This window comes from Rhagoletis zephyria, unplaced genomic scaffold (genome assembly GCF_001687245.7).
Source record: "Rhagoletis zephyria isolate East Lansing unplaced genomic scaffold, Rhagoletis_zephyria_1.1 Rzeph_scaffold_04481, whole genome shotgun sequence".
Taxonomy (NCBI): Eukaryota; Metazoa; Arthropoda; class Insecta; order Diptera; family Tephritidae; genus Rhagoletis; species Rhagoletis zephyria.
In genome coordinates this window covers 14491-26143 of record NW_016161564.1, presented here as the reverse complement: position 1 = coordinate 26143, position 11653 = coordinate 14491, and the positions used below count along the sequence as shown (strand labels likewise).

General features: G+C 36.8%; 1 protein-coding gene across 2 annotated transcripts; it reads left to right on the top strand.

The window, feature by feature from the left end:
- The first annotated feature begins 1762 nt into the window (after positions 1-1762).
- On the top strand, positions 1763-9178 carry Alg-2 (Apoptosis-linked gene-2). 2 transcript variants are annotated; one of them, XM_017626202.1, is made up of 3 exons: positions 1763-1946; positions 2000-2375; positions 7287-7371. In XM_017626202.1, the coding sequence occupies exons 1-3, from the start codon at positions 1885-1887 to the stop codon at positions 7296-7298; spliced, it is 450 nt and encodes a 149-aa protein (XP_017481691.1). In that variant the 5' UTR covers positions 1763-1884; the 3' UTR covers positions 7299-7371. The 2 variants fall into 2 exon arrangements, with proteins under 2 accessions (XP_017481691.1, XP_017481690.1); XM_017626201.1 differs by having other exon boundaries at positions 1767-1946; positions 7306-9178.
- The last annotated feature ends 2475 nt before the right edge of the window (positions 9179-11653 follow it).

Below are 11653 nucleotides of genomic sequence, written 5' to 3'. Positions count from 1 at the left end.
GTTTGCAACAGAAATATATGCCCGTTCCATTATTTCTTGAGGAAAGAGTGAGGCAACAGGCTGTGAAGTATCAAAATTCAAAATTCCTTGGACACACCCACGAAATAATGCAAATTTTTCTTGACCGTTTTCTGAGAGCTGCATACAGGGCATAAGCCAGTACGCAGTTCCTGAGGAATTTGCTACGCTTTCTACTACACTTTTCTAAAGTTTTTTGTGAAAAAAGAACACCAGGCAACCCATGTTTGCAAAAGAGATATATGCCTGTTCCATTATTTTTCGTGGAAAGAGTGAGGCAACAGGCTGTGAAGTATCGAAAATGTCAAAATTCCTTCGGCACACACGAAATAATGGCAATTTTCTCTTGACCGTTTTCTTGAAAGCTGCATACACCTAATTAAGGAAATTTGACTCAAGAAATTTTCTTACCCATTTCTTGTACGTCATTTGATATGGAGTTTTTGCTTTTCTTGGGAGCTGCATACAGGCCTTAAGTCAAGTGACGTCTAACCGTGAATATCGTGAGGAATGTGGAACGAACTCATGAACCAAAAATACAAGATCACGTAAGAACGCGACGTTGTACTTTTAACTGGTTTTAAGAAAAAAGTTTGCGAAAGCGGGTTCGTCAGCTGAGCGTTTGTTTACATCACAAGCACAACTATTTTACACTTTTATTCAAGTAAAGAAGAGTTAATTAAACATGACAACACATTTTAAAGCATTTTGTTGCATCATTTTACCTAAATTGTGCGTTTAAAATGGCTGACAATAACTTTGGCTAATTTTGGTTTTCGTTGTTTTCTTTGCTTTGTTTACTTTTCGCTCGTTTTCCAGTGAAACAAGATGGCGTAGAACCCGCTAAAAAAATCGACTTTTTTCACTCTCTTGTTCTTACGTGATCTTGTGTCTTTCGTTCATGGAACGAACTGTGAATTCCCCAAGAGATGCCCTCTGGGCAGAATTTAAGGCGAATTAATATAAGGTGGTGTTACTAGCTCAGCTGATTTTGTGTATGTGTTTCGCGGCACGGCTTCTGATACCAAATTGAAAAATTTTGTTTGAATTTCTACACACACTCTTACAGATTTTGACAGTTTATGCCGCCAAAGCAAAAACAAAATACATGTAAATTTTTGTTTTTGTACTCCTGCTACACCTTATATTAATACGCCTTGGCAGAATTGTCATGAACCAAAAATACAAGATCACGTAGAACGCGACGTTGTATTTGTAACTGGTTTTGAGAAAAAAGTTTGGGAAAGCGGGTTCGTCAGCTGAGCGTTTGTTTACATCACAAGCACCACTATTTTACACTTTTATTCAAGTAAAGAAAAGTTAATTCAACATGACAACACATTTTAAAGCATTCCATGAACGAAAGACACAAGATCACGTAAGAACAAGAGAGTGAAAAAAGTCGATTATTTTAGCGGGTTCTACGCCATCTTGTTTTACTGGAAAACGAGCGAAAAGTAAACAAAGCAATGAAAACAACAAAAACCAAAATTAGCCAAAACTATTGTCAGCCACTTTAAACGCACAATTTAGGTAAAATGATGCAACAAAATGCTTTAAAATGTGTTGTCATGTTGAATTAACTCTTCTTTACTTGAATAAAAGTGTAAAATAGTGGTGCTTGTGATGTAAACAAACGCTCAGCTGACGAACCCGCTTTCGCAAACTTTTTTCTCAAAACCAGTTACAAATACAACGTCGCGTTCTTACGTGATCTTGTATTTTTGGTTCATGGTGTCTTTCGTTATGAGAATTGTTCCAGTGTGAAAACGACCATTCACAATTAAAACGATATGTTTATGACATTTCTAATATAAATGAAAATTAGTCATCGTGGTTCATTTTTGATAGTTTTAAATATTTAGAATGGCTTATAGTTCTCAATCATCAATGCCTGGTCAACAATTTTTGTGGGACGTTTTTCAAAAGTAAGATATAATCACAAATTAAATATGTATTTGCTTGCCGACACTGCTTTCAGAGTCGACAAAGATCGAAGTGGACATATATCGGCAGACGAGTTACAAATAGCTCTCTCGAATGGTACTTGGAGCCCATTCAATCCAGAAACAGTACGTTTAATGATTGGTATGTTTGATCGTGAAAATCGTGGAACGGTTTCATTTCAAGATTTTGGAGCTCTATGGAAATATGTTACTGATTGGCAGGATTGCTTTCGTTCTTTCGACCGGGACAATTCCGGAAATATTGACCAAGAGGAATTAAAAACAGCATTGTCTTCGTTTGGATATCGGTTGTCAGATAATCTGGTAGACACTTTGATTCGTAAATTCGACCGGTTCGGAAGGAGAACTATACTTTTCGACGACTTTATACAATGTTGCATAGTTCTATATGTGAGTAATTTATCCGGGAAATGTTTAGTAGCGCTCACATCGTTTTTGGGTGGTTGCGGAGGGGGAGGGGGCGGGGCCGCCAAACCCTCCCCACTAGAAAGGGGACAGTCCCCGCTTTGTAAAAAGGCGTACCCCCATTGAGCTCTTCCCGCAGGCCCCTAGCGAGCCGTTTGGAAAAGGGAAAAACGGAATTTTCTTTGGCAAACAGCAGTTTGAAGTGGAATATGACCCAACTAACAGAAACCGTGGGATTTTTTAATAAAAGAAATTATGCCAAATTAGATATCGGGCGATTTTGAATAAAGGGCGTGTGTGAATCGGTAACAAAGTTCTATGGGGAAAGCTGTTGAATAATATTTTTACTATGGTGAGACAATTTTGCCAATCCAATGATAACCGCAGATTTATGCAGAATAAAATATTCCAAATTGAAGTGAAATTAATATTTTAAGAAAACATCTACCATAGTTGTTTGCAATTCATCAGCTTAAACTTTTATTTAACGAAAAATTACACACATCAACAATCTATGCGATTGTCAAAATTTTTCATGCATTTGTCAAAAATTTCACTAGCCTCATGAGCTACTGAAATTTTTTTCACCTCATAGTTTTCAAAAATTTACTCGCCGCGAACTTTGTTACCGATTCATACACGCTCAAAGAATAAAAAAGTTATATAAAAATAGAAAAAAACAAGTTTTTATAAAAAAAGTGTATTTTTAACAAATGTATTTTTGCGTAGAATTCCTTTCTGCGTAGGCGGCCTTCGGCCGCACTTAGGGATTATAGCCCTCAGGCAGTAGAATTCTCCTTTCTGTGTTGCCAAAGAAGGGGGGCTGAACACCTTTTGCAGAGAACACGTTTCTGCGTAGGCGGCCTTCGGCCGCACTTAGGGATTATAACTTTCAGGCAGTAGAATTCTCCTGTCTGTTTTTCGAAGAAAAGGAGCTGAACACCTTTTGCAGAGAACACCTTTGTGTATTTTTATTGCTTATTGGGTTATATCCTACCTTCTTTTGTCTCATTGGTCGCGTTCATAAGACGAAGCTGTTTAGCTCATCTGCTACGGAACTGCTGGCTACTGTTGAACCCAACAATTACGTCTTAGAAACGGCTTGATGAATATGCTGCCAAATATACAGCTGATAAATGTAAACAAATGAAATTGCAACAAATAGAGATATTTGCGGCGATACTATTTAGATTTCAACGCTGAGCGGCGGCCGTGTTGAAAAAATCGTTCAATGTTACAATGAATTAAACAGTGTAAAATTATATAGCAAACATCTTAAAAACATATATTTAGAAACGTAGTATTATTATAAAATATTTTAGTTACTTTATCATATCAGTAATATAAAATAGAATACATTTATTTGCAGCTGCCCCCTAACAACGCGGCGTAAGTATTTTCGATCAGTTGTTTAGGCTAAGCCCAACACGTTGAGTTCAGGTAGCGTAAACATTTTCGGGTGGAAAAAATGGCGGAAAGTTGCCAACTGTTGGGCTGAGCGTAACTACTCAACTGTGCGTTTCTAAGACAAACAGCCAACGGTTACCCAACAACTACGACTTATGAACGCGAATATTCTTTTGCATGGTGAAATAATAACAAGGTGTTGTCATTATCGACGTGTTTGTTGTAATTTTGGCAAGATCGGCATGCTTATTTTCAGTGCTGCCGATCTTAATTTTTATACTACTATTCGTTGGGAAATACTATCTAAAATACTCAATTTTAGTATTTCGTTTTAACGCGATTTTTAAAGAACTTGGTGTTTTCAGAACGATATTAATATTTAAAATGCTGGGTTTGTATAATTTGTGTCCTCAAAATATAAAATATAACAGATATCGTGGTGATCAATGGAAAAAGACGTACACTCGTGTCATAATATCTAGCCAGATGGACTACTGATACACTAGAATAGAGCGGCAGTTTGGTTAAATTACGATTTCGCTTTTATTAGATATTTATGTGTTTTAATCTATTTCAAAAACTATTTACAGCCTTATAGGAAATTGCTTTATTTTGCGGCCTTTCCTTTTTTTATAAGTTACAATATATGTCCAAGCTGTGTGGAGCTGACGATACAAACATATATTCAGGCTTATAAGCCTGTAATTATACATTTTTCTACATTTAATTTGAAATAGTATGCACAAACGGATTAAAAGTAGTAAATAATTAGCATCTTTTCTAATACTTTAAAATGCGTGACCGGAATAGACCTGCCGAAAAAGTGAGGTTAAGTTACTGACAACACCTTGTTATTAGGTTCTTTCCCTAACAATCCGGGTCGGATCCGGTAATTAGAGAATAAAGGCCTGTATGCAGCTCTCAAGAAAAGCAAAAACTCCATATAAAATGACGCACAAGAAATGGCTAAGGAATTTTCTTTAGTCAAATTTCCTTAAGGCAGTACGCAGTTCTTAAGAAATTTACTACGCTTTCTATTACGATTTTCTAAAGGTTTTTGAAAAAAAAGAGCACAAGGCAACCCACGTTTGCAACAGAAATATATGCCCGTTCCATTATTTCTTGAGGAAAGAGTGAGGCANGCTGGGTTTGTATAATTTGTGTCCTCAAAATATAAAATATAACAGATATCGTGGTGATCAATGGAAAAAGACGTACACTCGTGTCATAATATCTAGCCAGATGGACTACTGATACACTAGAATAGAGCGGCAGTTTGGTTAAATTACGATTTCGCTTTTATTAGATATTTATGTGTTTTAATCTATTTCAAAAACTATTTACAGCCTTATAGGAAATTGCTTTATTTTGCGGCCTTTCCTTTTTTTATAAGTTACAATATATGTCCAAGCTGTGTGGAGCTGACGATACAAACATATATTCAGGCTTATAAGCCTGTAATTATACATTTTTCTACATTTAATTTGAAATAGTATGCACAAACGGATTAAAAGTAGTAAATAATTAGCATCTTTTCTAATACTTTAAAATGCGTGACCGGAATAGACCTGCCGAAAAAGTGAGGTTAAGTTACTGACAACACCTTGTTATTAGGTTCTTTCCCTAACAATCCGGGTCGGATCCGGTAATTAGAGAATAAAGGCCTGTATGCAGCTCTCAAGAAAAGCAAAAACTCCATATAAAATGACGCACAAGAAATGGCTAAGGAATTTTCTTTAGTCAAATTTCCTTAAGGCAGTACGCAGTTCTTAAGAAATTTACTACGCTTTCTATTACGATTTTCTAAAGGTTTTTGAAAAAAAAGAGCACAAGGCAACCCACGTTTGCAACAGAAATATATGCCCGTTCCATTATTTCTTGAGGAAAGAGTGAGGCAACAGGCTGTGAAGTATCAAAAATGTCAAAATTCCTTGGACACACACACGAAATAATGTCAATTTTTTCTTGATCGTTTTCTTGAGAAAGCGAAAAGTTTGCTCTCAAAAATGGAACATAATCCAGAAGTACGGGAACGCAAAAAACCACATTTCGTGCCCAGAATTTAAGAAACAGTTGATTCGCGTTTGTTTTTGTTTTTGTCACTTAAATGCAAACTCTTGAAAATTGAATTTTTGTTTCACAAATTTGATTTTAAGAATATAAAGATTGAAAATGCATTCACTATTCCTTAAAAGCCCCAAGTAAATGCAGGCAACATGTAAACTCAAAACAGCTGATATGCACTTTGACGCTNAGAAACAGCTTATTCGCGGTATGTTTGTTTTTGTCACTTAAATGCAAACTCTTGAAAATTGAATTTTTGTTTCACAAATTTGATTTTAAGAATATAAAGATTGAAAATGCATTCACTATTCCTTAAAAGCCCCAAGTAAATGCAGGCAACATGTAAACTCAAAACAGCTGATATGCACTTTGACGCTTTATCCATTTTACAGGCTAACCTAATATTCACGCACGCCGCCAATTTACTGTCAAAAATTTCTCATGCACATACAACTTGTATGGGACCAACCGAAATTGAACGGTGTGCGTATGAAGCTANTCAAAACAGCTGATATGCACTTTGACGCTTTATCCATTTTACAGGCTAACCTAATATTCACTCACGCCGCCAATTTACTGTCAAAAATTACTCATGCACATACAACTTGTATGGGACCAACCGAAATTGAACGGTGTGCGTATGAAGCTAACTCAGTTTCCAATTTTTGTTCTGCGTGACATTTTGATTTGACGTTTCGCTCAATGAAATCAAATGCAAACGCACGCAAGCCAATTTCGGGTGACGCAAAAAACAAATTCGACGGCGTGCGTACCAAAACGCAAGCCGCGAATATTAGGTTAGCCTGTTAACCGGAGAAAAAGTCCGGGCTGTTTCGGGCAGGAAGAAGAAGACACTTACGATCCAATACGTTCAAATTTTCGGTCTCTACTATCCATTTTGTTGAGTACGGGAATGATTTCTGGGCTATTTTGCGTACGGGAAAGAACCTATTATTACTCCATGATTCTTTTGCATATTTCGGAGATTGACAGCTGAACTCCGCCATTTAATTTGCATATGCAACCAAAGTCAGACGCGTGCTTTTGAAGGTGTTTTTCTTAAAAGAATTGTGATTAATTGGTAATTATTAAAGTCGTAAAGCAAGTTATAACTAATCGATTGAAGTGTAAAGTGAAGGGGAATACAGAAATGTATTGGTGAAGTGGCTGCTTTAAGGAGTATAGGAGTGATAAATGTACGCTAATTTCCGAATTTTACAAAAAAGGGCATATTTCAAACCCAAATTGTAAATAAATTAGTGACCAAAATTTACAAAAGAGTGTTAAAATAATGCGTAGACCCTTGACTATAAGTGTGTGGAATTTTTTTTTTGGATCGGGCGACCCCTCTGGACGGAATAGCCCGAAATAGTTGTGAGCGCTACTAAACCCCACCCATTTATCCTGTAAAATTTTCCTTCTAAGTTTTGGTTGTAAATTTCAGACCCTAACATCGGCTTTCAGGCAACACGATACAGACATGGATGGGGTTATTACTATACATTACGAACAATTTCTCAGTATGGTATTTTCTTTAAAAATATGAGCTTTAGAAACCATATCTTTTAAATGCATTTTAACTTTCCATTGAATTTAAAGTATAGAGCTTGTCTCTTCTTTACAGTACCTGCATGGCGAAACCTGCGCCACAGTATACCAGTAAAAAGGTTTTTGTTGTAACTGTCTTGGCGTAAATGCAGAATACTAACAGCCAATTTCACGAAAGCAATTTAACCGCTCTATTCAGTATCACTGACAAATTCTTGTCACAGTTTTTATTACAGAGAAATATATGAATAAGTTTAAATTTGTCAGTAACCGATACATAATTGAACTATAAGTTAAAAATCATATATATATTTTTTTTTAATTTTTAATAGAAATTGACTGACAGAAATTAGAAATCATTTTCCGTTTAAATTGCTGGTGAAACCGGCAGTTGCAATTCTAAAATAAAAAAAATGTATATGGGGATTGATAGAGATCACTGAGGTGAGCTTAGCGGCATATTTTTTTTTGGGATACAACTACAAGAGTTATTAAAGGTCAAAGTTCAAATTAAACATTCTTTTATATCAAAAATTTTCAAAAACACCATAATTTTTTGTACATATGTTATATATACGGTTACCAGATATCTGTGGCCAAAAAGCTGGGTATTTCTAAAGCATAATCCGAACCTACAATATTGTTTCTGGAATAAAAAGACATAACATTTTACATGGGTGAGACTTCCGGTGAAAGCAAGGTGGCGCACAGGCATGGTGGCGAACCCGGTCTAGCTCGTCGGATGTGTGGTCTTTACCAGCTGCCTTACCTACACCCACATCAACAAAATTTTACAATCATGCCTGATTACTGTAGTAAAAGAAAAAAAAGTCGAAGCACAGGAGATGAAGGAAAAATACACAGCATAAAGTCCCGTCCTGTCAGGTGGAGTCGTCCCTCCCCTTCTACGTGCAACATACGCGTAGCCATGGGTATTGCTGCGACTGCCGCTACCTAACAACACCCCCTAAGCCTGACAAAGTCCGTCGGTCACTAGTCCATACGTCAACTACCCGTCTAGTCTATCGTCAACACCCACTTGCCCCCTCTTCTACCTAATTGTAAGACCCACACCAACTTAAGACGTTAAGCATTCCATTATAATGCCTATGTGCATTACCTCAAATAACTGCATAAGTATAAGACATTATTTTCACTATTTTTTCCCCTCTATTATACAATTTTTAAATCTACAATTCAGTGAGTCGATTAACCTAACTTTAACACTACGTTTGTTCTTTATCAAACAAAAATTCAAATAAAAACTTCGCCTTAATCTCACACGGTTTTGAATATCCGCCTTAGCGGAGTAAAAGTAGTTATATGTGTACTAAAAACTAAATTCAGGTTATTCACTTCAAACTCTATACGCTATAGATATTTAATCTAATAAAAGGCCTGGAATATTAACTAAAAAGACTCCTGCATATTAATCTTATATTTCAATAACAAATTAGCCTTAATACTATTCATTTATGATTAGGTTTCCTTTTATTTATTATTTTTTTATTTTATTTTTTCTTATTCGCCAAAAAAAAAACTAGTTGGAACTACCCTAATATTCTGTTTCTGCACACACGTACAGACAAATGTAGCTTAAAAAATGCCTCTCAAAACCGGCTTGAATCAAATCAACGCAAAAAAAAAATAAAAAAAATGTGTAATGAGTTCATTGTCGACCGTCGCCGCGAGTGCCTGCCTGCCTACCGTTCCACGTAGTACTTACTATATTTAGGAAGTCCACTGTGTATTTATTAAAGTTAATTAAATAAAGTTATAAAGCTCAAAAACCCACTCGCCAGAGGCAAGGCAGCGGTAACGGTAGCTAAGTCCCGCATATATATACATAAGTATATAAGCCGGCACAGGCGCAATAACGCCAAGTCGATACTTCGTTGGCAGAGACGACAAGAGAGCTGAACAGCGCTATAGCTGCGCAAACAAAGCGGCGAAATATTCGAAGCTGTATGAAAACAGAAGAGTTCGACTGAGTTGAACNTAGTAAAAAGGTTTTTGTTGTAACTGTCTTGGCGTAAATGCAGAATACTAACAGCCAATTTCACGAAAGCAATTTAACCGCTCTATTCAGTTTAAATTTGTCAGTAACCGATACATAATTGAACTATAAGTTAAAAATTATATATATATTTTTTTTTAATTTTTAATAGAAATTGACTGACAGAAATTANGTGAACCTGCATTGGGTGTTGGGTCGATGTAGTAGCCAAGTAGTGGCTGGAAAAGCAGGAAGTTGGTGTCTTCTCGAACGGCTGAAGTGGAGGTTGCAGTTGGAGGTTGGAAGAGGAGCAGAGGTCGAACAAATCAACGCCTTTCATACAGGCTAGCAGCACAGTGGAGCGAAGCTAAGTAAAATTAATTTGAAATTGTTTAGTTAGTAGACGCTTTTATATTTCATATATGTATTCATTGTATTGATCACTAAATCAATTAATCAAATGTACCTTGTATGTTAGTGTAAAACAATTCTTTTTTCATATTTTGGGATTACCAACACAACGCAAAATTGCGAAAATTTTAAACAAAAGAGCATATGTAAATTTTTATATTGTCGACGGTGCGGTATATTCCGTATCGGTTTAGCTGTGTATTTTGAGATTTTGAAAAAAAAACATTTAATAACAAAATATAAAATTTGTAAACCCAATATTTAGAAGTATCATACGGTACAGGTATATCGGCGGCACAATATTTTATCGGAAAATCTAACTAATTTTGTAAAGCATTTTATTTTGACAATGGAGAGACAAAAAGTTTTAGAACTGAACGTAGCCGGACTGAAACAGAAATTGGTAGAGTTAGGACTGGCCACTACAGGACGGAAAGTTACCTTACAGGACCGACTCCCAGAACATTTCGGTCTGAACGCTGACAGCGAGGATGATGGCGCGAGCACTGACGGTGATGCGGCTTCGGTATAAGATAACGCTGGCTCGTCTCCATCAAGGGCAGTACCTAGCAGCTTACACAGCCGTACTCCTTTTACATTACGCGATATAGAAGACTCGTTGACGTCATTTAGTGGGTCGGGTTCGCCGCAAATTGAGGAATGGCTTGAAGATTTTCAGCAAAATGCCATCGCAGTTCACTGGAACGAGCTCCAGAAATTTATATACGCGAAGCAGCTAATGAAAGGGGCTGCCAGAGTTTTTATACGTAGTCAGCGTGATGTCACGGATTGGAAGTCGGTGATGCAAGCACTTAGGTCCGAGTTTGGGACCAAAGTATCCTCGATAGAAGTGCATCGTACGTTAAGGAATCGCCGGAAACGCTGTAATGAAGATCTTGAGATAATATTAATATTCCTTAATGGAGATCGGGAAACCGATAAGGCTAGACGACATGAGCCTTATCGAGTATTTTATCGAAGGTATCCCCGGCTCCAGGCTAAATAAAGTTAATTTATATCAAGCGAAGTCCACAGCAGAACTCAAGGAGTAGATTCGCGTGTATAAGATGGTAGGGTCCAGTCGCCAACAATCAACATGGAGAGTCACCACGCCAATACGCTAGGGGATGAGCTATGGGGTAGGCTAGGCAAAGCTGGTAGGTGCATCTTCGAGGACGTGACGCGTGGCCATACGACATTCTCTGCTTTAGTTGATACAGAGTGTGACCTCTGCTTAATACGCTACGACACTGCTTATGTTTGACGACGATATTGAGTTGGGCAAAGATCAACGCCACATGGTCGGAGTATTTATTTATTTATTTATTTATTTTTTTACAGTCTGTTAGACTTATATTGCAACAAAGATTTAACATTCTTATAATTAGATTTTAGATTTAAAATGTAAATATTAAATATTAAATACAAAATACAAAATGCTCTACAGAAATTTTTAAATAACATTATATCTTTATCACTGCAATTATTTTATGTCAATATAATATATATATATAATATTGCAATTTCCTGGAAGTTATGTAGACGGTTGGAAAGGCCGAGTTTCCAATCCGCGCTATTCTTTTTGGGTAACTCCATTTATTGATATCTCCTGGGTGGTCAGAAAGGCCGAGTTTCCGATCCACCCAGTCGCCCTTTCGTGACGGTTGACGGTTGGAAAGGCCTAGTTTCCAATCCGCTCGTTTATTGTTTATTATCTAAGGGTCTACGTAGTCGGAAAGGCCGTGTTTCCGATCCGCCTAGTCTCGATATCTTGGTGGTTGGAAAGGCCTAGTTTCCAATCCACGCTATTGTTGATACATCACTATCTTGTAGGCTG